Source organism: Physeter macrocephalus, chromosome 16 (genome assembly GCF_002837175.3).
Source record: "Physeter macrocephalus isolate SW-GA chromosome 16, ASM283717v5, whole genome shotgun sequence".
Taxonomy (NCBI): Eukaryota; Metazoa; Chordata; class Mammalia; order Artiodactyla; family Physeteridae; genus Physeter; species Physeter macrocephalus.
Genome location: NC_041229.1, coordinates 98,549,534 through 98,566,990, shown reverse-complemented (window position 1 = coordinate 98,566,990; position 17,457 = coordinate 98,549,534). Strand labels below are relative to the sequence as shown.

The 17,457-nt window shown below is 47.7% G+C and overlaps 1 protein-coding gene across 3 annotated transcripts in view; it reads right to left on the bottom strand.

The window, feature by feature from the left end:
• Positions 1–10,333: 10,333 nt before the first annotated feature.
• SERPING1 (serpin family G member 1) overlaps positions 10,334–17,457 on the bottom strand; it is a 12,252-nt gene continuing 5,128 nt past the window's right edge. For 2 of the 3 annotated variants that reach the window (XM_007119171.3, XM_007119170.3), the window contains 4 exons: positions 16,491–16,694; positions 16,155–16,294; positions 12,276–12,477; positions 10,334–10,855 (listed from right to left, as the gene is read on the bottom strand). In XM_007119171.3, coding sequence (XP_007119233.1) covers positions 10,602–10,855; positions 12,276–12,477; positions 16,155–16,294; positions 16,491–16,694 — 800 coding nt within the window. In that variant the 3' untranslated portion in view covers positions 10,334–10,601. The remainder of the gene's footprint in view (positions 10,856–12,275; positions 12,478–16,154; positions 16,295–16,490; positions 16,695–17,457) is intronic. The other variant, XM_007119172.3, reaches the window with a different exon arrangement.

Genomic DNA, 17,457 nt, shown 5'->3' with positions numbered 1-17,457 from the left:
CGGCCATGGCTCACGGGCCCAGCCGCTCCGCGGCATGTGGGATCTTCCCGGACCGGGGCGCGAACCCGTGTCCCCTGCATCGGCAGGCGGACTCTCAACCACTGCGCCACCAGGGAAGCCCCCTTCCTTTTTATAAACTGAATCATATGCCGTTGTATGGATATACCATATTTTCTTTATCCAGTTGTATGGATATGCCATATTTTCTTTATCCAGTTGTATGGATATGCCATATTTTCTTTATCCACATATTCTTTTCTTTTTTTTTTTTGGCTGCGTTTGGATCTTCGTTGCTGCGCACGCGCTTTCTCTAGTTGCGGTGAGCGGGGGCTACTCTTCGTTGCGGTGCGTGGGCTTCTCATTGCCGCGGCTTCTCTTGTTGCAGAGCACGGGCTCTAGGCACACGGGCTCAGTAGTTGTGGCTCGCGAGCTCTAGAGCACAGGCTCAGTAGTTGTGGTGCATGGGCTTAGTTGTCCTGCTGCATGTGGGATCTTCCCGGACCAGGGCTCGAACCCGTGTCCCCTACATTGGCAGGCGGATTCTTATCCACTGCGCCACCAGGGAAGTCCGATCCACATATTCTTCATCCAGTGGATGTTTAGGTTGCTTCCATCTCTGAGCTATTGTGGCTAATGCTGCAAGAATGGTGCTTCTTCTGATTTTTTTTTTTTTTTTTTGTGGTATGCGGGCCTCTCCTTGTTGCGGCATCCACATATTCTTCATCCAGTGGATGTTTAGGTTGCTTCCATCTCTGAGCTATTGTGGCTAATGCTGCAAGAATGGTGCTTCTTATTAGAGACTAGTTAGTATCAGAGACTAGTTCTCGTCTTTCTTTCATTACCCTTTGGTGGGGAGCTTCATGGTTTGTTTTTTTCTTTTCCTTTGTGTAAATAATTGTTAGGTTAAACATCTTAGGTGGAAACAAAGTGGATGAATCTGGGAGTTTTATAGATACTGCATACCAATTAGAGGGAAAGGGAAAAGTTGCCCCAGGACATTTACAGAGTACAGATTCTCTTTAGGCGGCCCATTTGAATAGATAAGAGGAGCTGCAGGGCTGTCACATTGTTGAATCCTAGAGCCACTAAAATTCCAGACTCCAGATGTTTACCTACAGGAAAGGTGCAGAACCATTGTCCAGTTCTGACTGAAGCCATCCACCCATGAATCCTAAATCTTGACCCCAAGGATCAAAGACCTCCAACAGCAGTAAGGAAGAAAGACCACCTAACACAAATGTGTGGTTCTCTCACTGAGAAGTAACTTATCAGGCAAAACCCTAGCTGATAGTAACTATGAGAAGCTGTGCCTCGGTATTCCTTCCTCCAGTGGTTTCTTTAGGAGACACAGGAAATAAGAATAACATCAATGTCATCATTATAAAAGAAAATCTTTACCCAAATATGGACGTTGCACACTTTGAATCAAAAGCATTTGTTACGCATTTATAGGCATAGATGGTATCAGAGAAGCATGGACTGAATCAGCTTCGCAAAGAGCTTCCAAGTAGCTGGAGTGAGAAGGCAAACACTCATGAACATGGTGACATTGCTGGGAAAAGCAGAGAGCACTCCTGGGGGGAGGGGAGGATGTGGTTTGCACTGGACTTAGAAGAATGACAGCATTTAAATAAGTGGACAGGGTTCAGAAAGGCATTTTTTTCTTTCGTTTTGATTTAGCCAATATGTACTGAGTGCCAACTTGGTAGGTGCCAGGCTCCATGCTTGAAGCTGAGGATAATGACGAAAAGACATAGTCACTGCCTTCCAGGAGGTTTTCAAAACTATTTCATCAGGGGAGCAGATTTTTCTAATGAGGCCCACACTGCCCTGGCCTCCCCCTCTGAAGGGGCCCAGAGGCACCTCCAGGACACCCAGTCCCCACGAAGCACAGCTAGATGAGCAGGGGTTGGGGATACAGGGCTAACAGTCTGGCTGTGGCAGCAGAAGGGGAGTTGGCTCTGACGCTGTTACCCTGGAGCTGGCCACCAGTCAGGCGCCTTGTGTCCACGGTGAGGCCATCCTCCAGAACCTTCTTCGCCCATCTCACCCACCTGGCTGTTGCCAGGCATTTTCTGCTCAGCCCCTGACCCTCGGCCCGTGGGACTGGTATTTTGTCTCCCACTGTGGGACTCCTTCAGACTCTGGCTCTCTAGTTGATTTAGGACAGAAGTGCTAGTGGGGTTTCCAAGAGGAAACGCTCAGCAATAAGCGGGCTCTTCAAACCTGAGACGGTGAGCTGGGGAGTCACCCACATGGAGGTGGGGTAGGGCAGGAGATGCCCCGGGATCCTGTGCAAATAGCAGAATCTGGTTTGAATAGCATTGCTAGCCTTCCCAGCTGGGTGACCCTGAGCAAATCATTTCTGAGAGGCTGCTTTTCTTCATTTGCAAATCTGGCAGAACAATATCAAGTCACAGGATTATTGCTAAATTTCAGTGAAATACTGAAAATGAAGCCCTGGGTGGGGCACATGATAAAAGCCCGAGTGAAAGGGGCTTAAGCGAGGGAGAGGAGTGAGAAGCTTCACAGGAGCCCTTGGAGTGTGGAGAGGGAAGAACAGAAGGCCAACGGCTGAGCCAGTGTTCCCTTAACTCTGTACAGCCAATCTCCCCGGTCACTCAAGGAGAAATGGAATGGAATGGGGGGAGGGGGCTGGGCGGCCAGACTGTCACTCGGGGATGATGGATGAGCCAGAGTATTCCATGGCTTGTATTTGTGCCGACCGGCTCTGAGATTCTTCCCCTGGGGGAGTGTTCCCTGCTCCTCCTGCTTGGGAGGCCCTCCTCAGGGCTCGGGGCTGGGGCTGGGTGTAAAGTTTGCCCTGAGACTCTGGCACAGGCTTCCAGCGGCTGGTGTGCGTGTGCTTTTGTACGTGGGTGTGAATGCAAGTATATGTGTATATTTGCGACTCTGGTATCAGTGTACGCATGCATGTGCACATACGTACGTTTGTGTGTACTTACACATACCTATATGAGTATGCACGTGTGCTAAGTTGCTAGTCAAGACATGTTTAAATATGCGATGAGGGGAATATATAAAATGCTAGATTTTTGTTGGGTTCACTTGAAGGGGACTTTCAGTTTGAAGAAGTCACTTGACTGGTAGGCAGCCCATGTCCTGAGGGAGGAAATAACAGATATGACCACGCCCCTTCCTGAGGTCCCTGGTAGCCAAAGCAGGTGAGGATGGAAGAGGTGTCCTAATTTACTTAAGGGTTTTTCTGGGGTAAGCAGAATTCACATTTCCCCAACATTTCTTCTCAAGAGTCAAGATGGTGGAGAGATTTGGGGAATGAGTGAGTATAATTTCAACCAAGGCTTAGGACAGGGAATAACAGTAAGGTCTCTAAAGTAAAATTTCCTTGAGAAAAATGGAATCTAGGTTACTAAGCACTAGGGTCTACTCCCAACGCTGCTATCCATCAGCTATGAGACCTTGAAGGAGTAGATTAAGTGCTCTCTAAGGCCTCATTGTCCATTGACAAAAAGGGGATAATACTGGCATGGTGCTATCATATATTATGTAAATTTGAGTTATGCAAATTTGAAAAACTGCAAATCTCTTTAAATTAAAAAAAAGGCATCAAGTTTGCATGATTTCAAAATTGGTGTGTCAAGTGGTTTGTAGGCTGTTTACAGCTATTACCCCATGACAGCATCACTTGGGCTGGAGAAAGTAAATAACCACCATCAATGTTTCTATCGTGAATCAAACTGTTTACGTGCGTCATAACTTCTGATAGTGACCTTAATGACTAATGTGCTGTTATTCTAATATTCAACATTATCATTTAAAATATTTTCTGTATCCTAGAATGATGTTATCTTAGAGTTCATTAAGTGGTGGCGTTAGCGCCAGAAAACACTCTCCAAAATCAATAACTTTGTAATAGAAGTTAGATATGATAAAACATTATGAAAAAGCCCAAGTAACTGTCATAACGTGCCAAGAAGTTAGTTTAGGAGTGCCTACTCTGTGAAACGTGAGACTTTTAGTGTTAAGTAAATAAAAAATAGCACAAAGGCAAAAATATTCTACAGTAGTTGAAGATTCCTTTCCCTACCTTTTACAATTATTCTTCTGGGAAAAATAGCGTCAAATTATGTGAGTCTTGAATTATCCAGCGTCTTCGGTAACATATCTTTTTCATAAGCTGTGATCTCCTCTTAAATGAAATTATGTAACCCATGAAAATTTCTCAGCTTGGTAAATGCATAATGCATATTAGGTAGTTTTTACAGTTATTCTTTTTTATTTTATTTTTTTTTTGTGGTACGCGGGCCTCTCACTGTTGTGGCCTCTCCTGTTGTGGAGAGCTGTGATCTCCTCTTAAATGAAATTATGTAACCCATGAAAATTTCTCAGCTTGGTAAATGCATAATGCATATTAGGTAGTTTTTACAGTTATTCTTTTTTATTTTATTTTTTTTTTGTGGTACGCGGGCCTCTCACTGTTGTGGCCTCTCCTGTTGTGGAGCACAGGCTCCGGAAGCGCAGGCTCCGCACGCGCAGGCTCCGGACGCGCAGGCTCCGGACGCGCAGGCTCCAGACGCGGCCATGGCTCACGTGCACAGCCGCTCGCGTGCACAGCCGCTCCGCGGCATGTGGGATCCTCCCGGACCGGGGCACGAACCCGTGTCCCCTGCATCGGCAGGCGGACTCGCAACCACTGCGCCACCAGGGAAGGGAAGGGAAGCCCTACAGTTATTCTTAATCGCAGCCCTAAGGGTTTTTAGGGACCAGGTGGATTCTGACACAGCATGTGGCTCAGGTCGGGAAGTCTTCTGGAATCCAGGTAGAACCTAAAGGTATTGAACTTTTGAAAACAGTGGCTGAATGAGTGTAAATTGTTAACTCTGGAATCAAAATTTAAATCCCCGCAGTAGCTGTTTAAGAATCTGGAACAGATTATGTGTCCAAGAGGCTACACAGGACAAAGTTTCAACAGTGACACCATGTGGCAGCAAGGACTAACCGCAATGCAGCCCTAATCACTCTTCAAGATTCTCTCTCTGAACACCCTCAAATAAATCCACCAGCGGAGCACTGTGTCATAGGGGATGCGAAGCAGATCACTGGAACTTTGCCTATCCCAGAGCGGGACTGCAGGGCAGGACGAGGAGGTGGGCGTCTTAGATGTGTGTGTTTATGAGTGTATGGCCCTCTGTCTTCCTCAAAAGTGACACCCGTGGGTGGAGGAGCTGGGGGTTGTTAAGTATGCCAGTCACAGAGATAGCAGAAAAGGAAGGGTAAAATTACACGCAAGCAACATGACATTTCGTGTAATAAGTTGTTTCTAATATTATAATGATACAGACAAAAAGTTCTTGATTCTTTAAGGAAAATCTCAGAGTAGCAAGCTGTTGGGGAAAGTTACTGACTTTCTCTACATATACATAAGACCACTATGGTAGATTAGAAAAATGGCCACAGTTATTCATGCTTCCTTATATGCATGCCTTTTGCAAAATGACTCTGCAGGTCTTTTCTTCAAAAGTGGACATGTTTCTGGAATTCCCTGGCGGTCCAGTGGTTAGGGCTCTGTGCTTTCACTGCTGAGGGCCTGGGTTCAATCCCCGGTCAGGGAACTAAAATCCTGCAAGCTGTGCGGTACAGCCAAAAAAAAAAAAAAAAAAAAAAAAGTGGACACATTTCCCTGACGCTTTGAATCTAAGCTGGCCTGATTATTTGTTTTGGTCAATAGAATGAGGCAGAAGGGATGTTATATTACTTCCTAGCTTCAGACTCAAGAGGCCTTGTGTGTTTCTGCCCACTTTCTTAGACCCCTGCAACCTCCATTTGAATAAGACCAGACTAGCCTCCTGGAAAATGAGAGACCAAGTGGAGCAGAGCCCGTGAGCTGATTCATTTCAGCCAAGGTCCCAGCCATATGGAAGAGCCTGTACAAACCCAAAGCCAAACCTCATCAGACCTTCCAGCTAACCCCCACAGGTGACTGCAGCAGACACATAATCAAGGCCACCCTAAACCTGCCAGGCCCTCACAGACTCAGTGACTCATGAGCTAAATAAATGTTTATCGTTTTAAACAAACTAACCCCCTAAAAGGGACACGTGCCCTCTTACAAGAGAAGCCTCAGAACAGAAAATATTTAAATTCCCTTCACTCTCAGACTTTCTACTCTTTCCAGATGTAAAGGAATCTCCTCTTTCCCCCTACCTGGATGTGGTGATTCATTCATTCAATCATTCATTCACTCAATAGATTTTTTTTTTTTTTTTTAATGTAAGGCACTTTGATAGGCGTGGTGGGGCACATGGTACAGGGCATAAAAAACACAGATCTGATTTATTATCATCATTTTTAATTTTATTTATTTTTGGCTGCATTGGGTCTTTGTTGCTGCGTGCGGGCTTTCTTTAGTTGTGGCGAGCGGGGGCTACTCTTGGTTGCGGTGCGCCGGCTTCTCATTGCGGTGGCTTCTCTTGTTGTGGAGCACGGGCTCTAGGCGCGGGCTCAGTAGCTGCGGCATGCAGGTTCTAGGGCGCATGGGCTTCAGGAGTTGTGGCACACGGGCTTAGTTGCTCCACGGCATGTGGGATCTTCCCGGACCAGGGATCAAACCCGTGTCTTGTGCCTTGGCAGGTGATTCTTTTTTTTTCTTTTTTTAAAAAATTTATTTATTTTACTTATGTATCTTTGGCTGCATTGGGTCTTGGTCGCTGCACGCGGGCTTTCTCTAGTTACAGCGAGCAGGGGCTACTCTTCGTTGCAGTGGGCGGGCTTCTCATTGCGGTGGCTTCTCTTGTTGGGGAGCACGGGCTCTAGGCACGTGGGCTTCAGCAGTTGTGGCACGCGGGCTCAGGAGTTGTGGCTCACGGGTTCTAGAGCGCAGGCTCAGTAGTTGTGGCGCACGGGCTTAGTTGCTCCGCGGCATTGTGGGATCTTCCGGGACCGGGGCACAAACCCGCGTCCCCTGCATCGGCAGGCAGACTCCCAACCGGGTTCTAGAGCGCAGGCTCAGTAGTTGTGGCGCACGGGCTTAGTTGCCCCGCGGCATTGTGGGATCTTCCGGGACCAGGGCTCGAACCCGTGTCTCCTGCGTTGGCAGGCGGATTCTTAACCACTGCGCCACCAGGGACGTCCCAAATCTGATTTGGAGTCTAGTTTGAGTAGACAGGAAATAAACCTGGCCCAATAGGCCACCTCGTACGTTCGAATTCAGACAACGTGGGATCAATTTATAGATGCGTGATATCTGGATAGTTACTTAAATCTTTCTGAGTTTCCGCCTCCCTAGCTCACAAGCAGGAATAATACCTGGCTCTCAGCGTGGCCAGGAGGGCTAACACATTCGTAAAGCTCTATGCCCATGGGTCAGGGTCACACGTTCTCCTTCAAATTTGGGGTTTGGTACTGAGCAGCATCTTTATCACCTCAGGATCCCCCCCAAGGAGGGGGGACTCTTCCTGCATTTGAGAGGTGACTGCTTTCAACAGTTCCTCACATAAGGCTCAGTGTAAGTGCAGCCCCCCAGACAGGAATCTGGCATCTCTCCAGCAGCCTGAGAAATTGACTGAGAAGGGAAGGACGTACAGAGATCACTCTGCAAATCAAGCCTGATGTGAGCGGTCTCTCCACGTCCACCAAACTACAGATCAAGTTTGGGTGATTCTTATTTGGCTCTCGGCCTTGGCTGGGAGACTGAGCTGCAGGGAAGGCCTCTGGCTGGGGACCTGCCATTCTCAGGTTTTGCCCCAGAAACAGTCCACACGGGGAGCCAGGTCCTGAAGCACAGTCTGACGATCGGGAAGCAAGCAGTAGTAGATGAACAACAGGGCAGGGGATAAGCCGTGAACACCCTCCATGTCTTCTTCCTTCCCCTCTCAGAAACACCTGACCTCAACCAGAACATGCAGAAACTGGAAAGAGCACAGAGGAAGCTTGGGTCTTGACTTCCCTGGCTGTCCAGTGGTTAAGACCGCGCCTTCCAACGCAGGGCCACGGGTTCGATCCCTGGTCGGGGAACTAAGATCCCACACGCTGTGCGGCGTGGCCAAAAAAAAAAAAGGAAGCTTGGGTCACCACCGATCCTGCACTTCAGCCCTGACCTTGGCACCCCTCCCAGGCCATAGAGAAGGAAACCAGCCTAAAGGGCAGAGAGCTGCAAGTGTGGCTGCAGTATCCAGCTAGGTCAGTTACGGCACTGCCCTCCCATGCCTGCTTCTCCTTATCACCAGGGTATGTGAGAGGGGTACAGAGAAGCCAGATTCTATAGAAGTCCCTATGGTGAGAGCTGCAGGGATGTAAGCATATATCCTAATGGCTCTGATGGCTTTAAGGAAAACACTGCCCCCATAGAAACATTTCAGGCAGGACTACTTTGACCTAAATTGAGACACTATTAGAAAATGAAATCAGATACCTGATAAACGTCTGTGGACTGATGGCTGAATCCCCATGTGTCGTCCTGGGAAAGTAGTCATACCTCTGGGCTATTTGTGCTTGGGAACCTGAATGTCTGAGTGTGTGAGAGAGCTGGGAGGTGAGGGGCAAGCGGGGCGGTGGGGGGGCGGGTAAGTGGCAGGGGGCAAGGACGACCAGACCTGCAGTTGAAGGGCTAAAGCCAGAAATCAGTCAGCATGTTTGGGTTGACAACATTGTAACAAGGAGAGGGGAAGGATGGGAGAGGAGAGAGACATAGTGGCTGGGGCGGTGGGGGAGAAATGGAGGCAAAGAAAGGAATAGAGACAGGAGATTGAGACAAAAAGACAGGATGAGAAGGAAGAAGACGGGAAAGAGGGAAATAGAAGGGCTAAGAGCTGGAGCATCACTGAGTCTAGGAGTAGAAGCTGGAAATGGGGAAAACTTTTCTTTTTTTTTTTTTTTTTTTTTTTTTTTTTTGGCCACGCTGTATGGCATGTGGGATCTTAGTTCCCTGACCAGGGATCAAACCCACATCCCCGGCAGTGGAAGCGTGGAGTCTTAACCACTGGACCACCGGGGAAGTCCCCCAGGAAAACTTATTAAGAAATATCTTCAGAGACTAAAAAAAAATGCTCTGTGTTAAAAATCTATCTTCCTGGGACTTCCCCGGTGGCACAGTGCTTAAGACTCCATGCCCCCAATGCAGGGGGCCTGGGTTCGATCCCTGGCCAGGGAACTAGATCCCACATGTGTGCCGCAACTAAGACCCGGTGCAACCAAATAAATTAAAAAAAAAAAAATCTATCTTCCTATCTGTCTCCTTCATCAAGCTACAGGTTTTGCTTTTATTTTATTTTTGAAAATTTATTTTGCCTGTGTCAGGTCTTAGTTGCAGCACACAGGATCTTCATTGCAGCATGTGGGCTCTTAGTTGCGGCACGCATGTGGGATGTAGTTCCCCGACCAGGGATCGAACCTTGGCCCCCTGCATTGGGAGCATGGAGTCTTACCCACTGGACCACCAAGGAAGTCCCAAGCGATAGGTTTTAAAGGCAGGCATTAGGTTTAAGTCATCTTTATAGCCTCTGTGCTTCGCATAGTGCCAGACACATGCTAGGTACTCAATCAGCTGGTTGAACAAATAAAATATGAAGAAAAGGCAGGACTTGAAGATAGAAGGGCAGAGACATAGAATAGAGTGGGTTTGAGCTTAGACTTCAGTCATAAGGATGTGCTTTCAAAGCCCAGTTTTGCCATCTAACTGCAGGACTTTGAGCAAGACAGCCTTTCCGAGTTTAGAGTTTACCATATAAAGTTGTTGTGAGGATGAGATGTCTGCAAAGCTCTTAGCAGACAGCCTGTGTACGTTCCCAACACTGTTAGCTACTGTTATTACCGGTTGTCACAGTTGTTGCAAACAAATAAGCGAGATAGGGGCTGTGATAAAGGGATTGCATGAAAAGCCCCCGGTTAGACTCTGCCCTGCCACTTTGTAGTGCCTTTCCACTCCAACTCTGGGTCTGGCCACGTGACTTGCTTTGGCTGATGGGATAATGGTAAACGTGATGCAAGCAGAGGTGCAGGGTGTGAAAAAGACTGCCTATCTTTGACTCCTCACTTGGAACTCTGCCACTGCAGGCTAGCACTGCTGGAAGGGTGCCGGAGACACGCAGAGGACAACCAAGGTGTTCCAGCTGAGGCCATCGTGTATCAGTCATCCCCAACCAACCCACCAACTATTACAGATGTATGAGCGAGCCCGGGGAAGGTCAGCCAGGTCCATCCCAGATCAGCAAGACCACTCAGCCCTAACCCCCAGACTTACGTGAAATGATAAATAGTTGCTATTTTAAGCCACTAAGTTTGGAGTGACTTGTTACAGCAATAGCTAGCCGATAGAGGGGCCTCGGAAGCCCTAGTGCTCTAAAATTGAAAGGCAAATGAGAGAGGAAGTCATGGTCTGCCAGGTTTTATTTGTACAGTCTGCTGTATTTGTACCAGAGAAAGCTGCAGAAAGTGCTTTGGAGAGTCACGGGGAAGGGAGGATAGAAGCAGGTCCCCTCACCAGACCCCACGGGAGCCCTTCGGGTGGAGGGCAGGCCTGAGATGGGAGGCAGCTGGGGACAAGTCCAGGCAGGCAGCAGCGGGGCTGCAACTAGAAGAGCTGAGGCCAGAGGGGGCTTGCCCTGGGCGGCCTCCTGCAGGTCTCAGGTGCTGGGCTCATATACCCGCCCCATGAAGACCGGGAACTTGTGCTGCTGGTCCCAGAGCACAAAGAGGAAGGGCTGCTGCACCTCAAAGACCAGCAAACTGCGGGCCACAGAGATAGCGGAGGCTGCAGCCGCCTCCACCCCGCTCTCCGTCAGCTCCAGCATGGACTGGTGCTGCATCGCAGAAAGCTCCAGATCCGGGTCCTCTGTCAGCCCGCACAGGTTGATGTTGTAGGTAAAGTCAAAGAATTCTAGGGCATAACCAGAGAAAGACAATAAGTCAAAGACCAGCACGATTGTACAACACGGGGAATATAGCCAATGTTTCGTAGTAACTGTAAATGGAAAGTAACCTTTAAAAATTGTACAAAAGGGACTTCCTTGGTGGCGCAGTGGTTAAGAATCCACCTGCTAATGCAGGGGACACGGGTTCGAGCCCTGGTCCGGGAAGATCCCACATGCCGCAGAGCAACTAAGCCCGTGCGCCACAACTACTGAGACCACACGCCACAACTACTGAAGCCCGCGCACTCTAGGGCCCACGTGCTGCAACTACTGAGTCCGCGCGTCTAGAGCCCACGCTCCGCAACAAGAGGAGCCACTGCGATGAGAAGCCCGCGCGCCACAATGAAGGGCAGCCCCCCACTCGCTGCGACCAAAGAAAGCCTGCGTGCAGCAACGAAGACGCAACGCAGCCAAAAAATAAAATTGTATAAAAATTTTAAAAGTTAAATTAAAAAATAATAATTTAAAATATTTTTTAAAATACTGCAATTTAAAAAAAAAACCAGCACAAAACCCTCAGCTGTTGGAGACGTTTGTCCTGAATTTTCTGGGTTCGTCCCAAGTTCCAATACCCTCTTTCTCCTCCTCCTCCTTGTTTATCAAATTATAATCGCATTATAATGTGCCTTCCGGTCCAGTTCATGGGATCCTCTAACAGTGGGCCCATCTTCACTCCAACCACCCCTTTCTCTCAAGTGGTGAGAAGCCTTGCCCCCAGCGCCCCCAAACCCTGAAAAGTGATGCCATTGCTTCCTTATCAACAAGGACCTTGGAAGTGAGGTAATACTATCAGAAGGAGGACATATGTTCTCAAATGAGGTCACACACAAGGGTGTGATGTCCTATACTAGGAAACAAGATCATCTATTAGGAAGTCAAGTTCTATAGCAGAAAATGAAGTGATATATTTGGATATGACATCAAAGATCAGGAAGTGAGGTCTAAGGTTAGGAAACGGAGTATCTGTTGACCTCCCTAAACTCACAAGCCTCCAGACCCTTTTAGTAGAGAGCTTCTTGCATATACCGTGGGGAAAGGCTGAGTTTTATGACATGTCTCTGAGGGAGAAGCATCCACTCCCGCCTCGGTGACCTGTTCCCAGTGTCTATGTCACAAGGGACCGCAGTGGAAACAGTTGGGAGGGCTGTAGACCTATATTGGGGTTCCGGCTCACTTCTAACCAGCTTAAGGGACCCTGAGTAAGTCATGCAAACTTTCTGAGTCTCAGCTTCCTCCATGATCCAGTGGGATAATCAGAGGATTGAGGGGCAACCTGAGATTCCGGATGAGAGGGTTAACGGCATTTCAAGGCGCGCCCTCCACCCCCAGCCCACCATCACAACCTCTTCTCCTCGGATGGCCTAGGGTCGGTCCTGCCAGGCTCACCCAGCAAGTCCTGGTTGCTCTTTACTTTGACGCGAGGCATCATCAGGTGAGTAGGATGGAACTTGGCCGACTCCAGCTTCCTCATGACGGCCTTGAAGACAGGGGGGCTGAGAGCCTGCTCCATGTCTTTGAGACGGTGTTTCAAGGTCTGGGGCACCAGGATCACAAAGCTCAGGTTGTGGGACAGCTGCAGACGGCCCACCTGGAGAGTAAGACATGCACATTGTCAGCCTTCCTACCCCAGCTCTCTCCTGGCTCCTACCCTCTGTGTCCCGAGGCGGGTCTTCAGTCCGCTGCTATAGTCTGTACTAGTTCAACAAGCAGCAGCTAGAACTAGGCTCCCAGGCTTTGCCATGAGATGAGGATGCCAGCTGGGTGAACAGTGCTGGTCTAACCCTGTGCTGGTGAGAGGCAGACGAAAGAGCACGAGTTTTGTTTCGTTTTGCGGTACGCGGGCCTCTCACCGCCGCGGCCTCTCCCGTCGCGGAGCGCAGGCTCCGGACGCGCAGGCTCAGCGGCCGTGGCTCACGGGCCCAGTCGCTCCGCGGCACGTGGGATCTTCCCGGACCGGGGCACGAACCCGCGTCCCCTGCATCGGCAGGCGGACTCTCAACCACTGCGCCACCGGGGAAGCCCTGAGCACGAGTTTTGATCACACAGGCTGAGGATCACATCCTGACTCTACGGCTGATTAACTGTGCAGGACAGGCAAGCAATCTGATCTCTCCAAGCCCAGTTCCTTTCAAGTACGTTGTGCATAAAGTATATAAAGTACCAACACAGTCATCAGGTTCGTCCCTTTAAAGACTTTTGATGGCTTTTCACTGCCTACGAGATTAAGTATAAACTCTCGGTCTGGCATTCAAGATTGTGTACAAGCTGATCCTAGCCTACCTTTTCAGTTAGTCTGCCAGTAGAAGGACTTACAACTGGTGGCCAGATAAAAGTATGAGAGAAATGCAGGACCCACGAGTCCAATACAGGGGTGTTCTCAACTCAGGGCAAATTTGCCCCCAGTGGACACCTGGCAATGTTTGGAGCTGGCAGGAGCTCACAGTGCTACTGGCATCTAGTGGGTAGAAGCCAGGGATGCTGTTAAATGCAACAATGCCAGGGACAGCATCTCATAAGGAAGAATCATCGAACCCAAAATGTCCATAGTGCCAGGACTGAGAAACTAATAGGATATAAGAGACTAATACTGAAATGGCATTATGGTTGAGGTTGAGAGATGGACAAGAATAATCTAGAATGCAGAATTCAATTGGGCAATGAAGAAATTAACCGAAAACAATCAATTGTTGGAAGTGAAAAAATGGTCCAGAAGAAGCAGGTTGTACACTGATTTATCACCTGAAGAGCATGGACTTGGGGATCCCTTTTGACAGAGGCTCTAGATAGGGTACGCTCATCTGGCAGTACACACCCTTCATGTCCTGTGTACAGACCTTGCCTCTGTGACCAAAAAATTACCACACTGTGGTCTTGAATTTTCAAGCCAACAACCTCAGCATACCTGAGTTGGTAAACCTAACCCCCTTCACTGGGTAAATACTCTTTAAATCCCAGGAAAATTTAGAATGAAGTATGGGAATAACAAAATAAGCCAACTCTGTAGTATTAACACCAGGTGATAAGTTCAGAGCAATCTGTGTTGGTTATTTAAAATAGCGTTTATAATTTTTAAGAGAATCAGACATGCTAGTTTTATGCTTTTGAACAAAAAGGTGTGGGATAATTTCATTTGGTTTGAGAATGATGTTGAGATGTTGACTGAAAGTTGATTTACTCTTCAGAGTGAATTTTCAATTCACAAGTGGGCTTTAGGTGCTATAGCAAGAAATGGCCAAGCAGGGCTGTAATTCTGTTCTGTCAGGTATCTGACATGCTAAAAGAGAAAATCAAGTATATCAAATGTATGAGGTATTTATAAAGTATATACATAAGCTCAAAATGCTTAGGGGATATTAATTAACCATATTTGTAAATGAAACAAATGGTTTAGAGGAGTTTAATCTGTTCAAAATGGCTTAATTGAAGAACAAATGAAAGTTAGTGTTTTGTATAAATATTATGATTAATAATGTAGCAAATTCAGCTAAAAATTTAAAGGCTTAAGTAAAATTTTGATTTTGAATTTATAACATGAATATATTAAATTCAGTATTCGCTTAAAACCCACGAAACTGTAAAGAGTGGGGGTTTTTTTGCATAAAACTCCTTCTTTGCCATTAAAAATCCCTCACATTGGGGCTTCCTTGGTGGCGCAGTGGTTGAGAATCTGCCTGCTAATGCAGGGGACACGGGTTCGAGCCCTGGTCCGGGAAGATCCCACATGCCGTGGAGCAACTAGGCCCGTGAGCCACAACTACTGAGCCTGCACGTCTGGAGCCTGTGCTCCGCAACACGAGAGGCAGCGACAGTGAGAGGCCCGCGCACCGCGATGAAGAGCGGCCCCCGCTCGCCGCAACTGGAGAAAGCCCTCGCACAGAAACGAAGACCCAACACAGCCAAAAATAAATAAATAAATAAAAAACACAAAAAACACAAAAACTCTCACACTGATATTCTCCCCCATATACTCTTGAGTTAGAGTGATGCCCTGAACCGGCCATATATATTCACTCTTCTCTGCCTTATGCATGTATTCTGGTTCTGTTAAATAGTTGGGAATGTTCAAAGCCATTGGATAGGGATGGATGGATGGAAGGGTAGCAAAGTGCATGAATGGTTAAGAGTGGTCAAAAGTACCCACCTCTGCGACGTCTTCCTAGCCATTCATACTAAGGGAGTTGCTCCCTTTAGCATCTTCCATTGAATTCATTCATTTATTCAGCAAATATAATGAGCACTTATTATATGTGGTATTGTTCTAGGCCCTCAGACATAGTAGGAAAAAAAAGAGGTAAGGTCTCTGATCCCAAGGAAAGAGACAGTATCTCAGGGAGACAGATAATACTGCAATCAAATAAGCAAGTAAACAACATAATTCAGATCATGATAAGTACCATGGATATAATAAAACAGGATGATGTTACAGGGTGAGGAGGAGGCTACTTTAAGGAGGGGGAGGCCTCTCCACCAAGGTGGCCTTTTACTTGACACCAGATGAGCAGAGAAACAAGTTATGTGAAAATCTGAGTGAAAAGCATCCAGGCAGGGGGAAAAGCTAGGGAAAGCTCCCAAGGTGGAAGCAAGCCTGGCATGTTCCAGAACAGATCCTATATTCCTCAGCCTGGTACCAAGTCACTGGGTATCTCCCATTGTTTTCTGTCTCAGCAAGTTCTGTGTCTTGCTGTCCTAACAGGGCAGAAATATCTGGTCATTGGGCATGAGAGACTTTCCTAACTAGAATCTTCTGGGCTCCATGTCCTCTCTTCCCTCCCTCCTCATCCACTGAAATCATACTGTTCAATTTCTGCTAAGGAACTTAAGCCATTTAACACATGCACACACACGCACTTACCACGTACAGGAACTCATGGATATACCTAGACATGTGTACACATACAGATGCATGCTGTACACAGGTACACACACAGAGGACTTACTAAGCCAGCAGGGCCTACTGGTGGGTTGACTGGAAAGAGAAACAGAGGCACAGAATAGGAACACGACTCACTTTTTGCCATTCAGTGCAGTAGAGATGCATGAAGAAATTTTAGAATCCTGCTTTCCAACCTCAAATATATAATGCCTGCCTCGGCCAAGGCTGGAGAGGGGGAGAAGGAGAAAAGATAGGGTGGAAATAGAGTCAGAAGCAGTAGAAATGATGAATTAAGGGTAGGGCTATGCCCCACACTGATGGAGCCACAGCAGGAAAGAAGTCAGGATACGCAAGAGGCTCTGAAACAGGAGTGTGAAGGGCCAAGAACTTACCTTGGCCTTCAAAGTCGGGTCTGTGAAGTGGGCCACAGGGTACTTCTTGCTATTCATCATGGGTACTTTTATCACAGAGGATCTGCTGTAAAAGTCCTTCCTATTTGTTCTGCTGTGGTTAAATGTTGTCTTCCACTTGGCTAGAGGGAAGAGTGGGGGAAGAGTTACTCTAATGCAGGTGGGGAGAGGATGAAGCAGAGTTAAAGGTTCTGTTAGCAAGGGGTGGGGCAGGTACCATGGGATCCAGTCGTGGAACTTGGGGTTGAGTGGGTTTTAAGCCAGGAGAAGAAGGAGGAACTCAGGACGGGAAGACACCCTGGTCCAGGGCCCCCTTACCATTCAGGTAGATAGCGTTGAGGAGGACAAGGCGGGGGTCGTCGGGCAGGCTGTCTAGCAGTTGCCTGATCTTGTGGTTGGTCTCCTTGGCCACCCAGGCATTGATGATGTCCAAGCTGACTTTACTGTCCTTTGCCAGGGCTTTGGGGCTGTTGCCATACAGGCTCTGAGAGGCATTCGCAAAGGTGTCCCTTATAGCCAGGTCTGGCGGCGGAAGCAGGTTGAGAGAGGGAGGCATGAGATCTCGGAACACTCTCTCCCCTTCCAAGAGCAGGCTTGGAGAGGGAGCTCGTTTCCCATCACTTTTTCTGCTCCAATGAACACAGTATGTCGGAGCAGGGTTCCCGCCCACTCCTCTTACAGATGTGCTGAGACCCAGAGAAGGCAAATCCTGAGCTAAGAGCAGAACTCATCCTAGGCTTTAACTGCCTCTATTTGCCATGGGACCACGGCTTGGCAAGGTAACTCTTTGAGATCTTAACTTCCATTTGCCTGTATTTTTCCCTCTTTTCTTCCCTTAATTCAACAGGGAACAGACTCTGCTTTTCAGACTCACTGGAAGGTGTGTGACAAGACTTCCTGGGTTTTGCTCTCCAAAGCCCAGGTCCACTAAAGAAAAAAAGTGTTTGAAAGAGAAATTTTTCCTGGACTAAATAGATCATATTCAATGCAGCTGTATTTTCCACCAACCTAGCAAGACAGAGGATAAATCTGATTTATAGCAAATAAGTAAATGCAACATTTCTTGAATTCCTCTAAGCCATATTTTTCCCATCTCTAAAAAGAGGGGTTTGGGGTTTTTTTTTTTAGATAATGGTGTGATAGGTGAGTTTTCTTTCTTTCTTTCTTTCTTTTTTCTTTCCTATATGTTCTCAGGTTTTTTTTCGTTTTTTTTTTTTTTTTTTTTTGCGGTACGCGGGCCTCTCACGGCTGTGGCCTCTCCCGTTGCGGAGCACAGGCTCCGGAC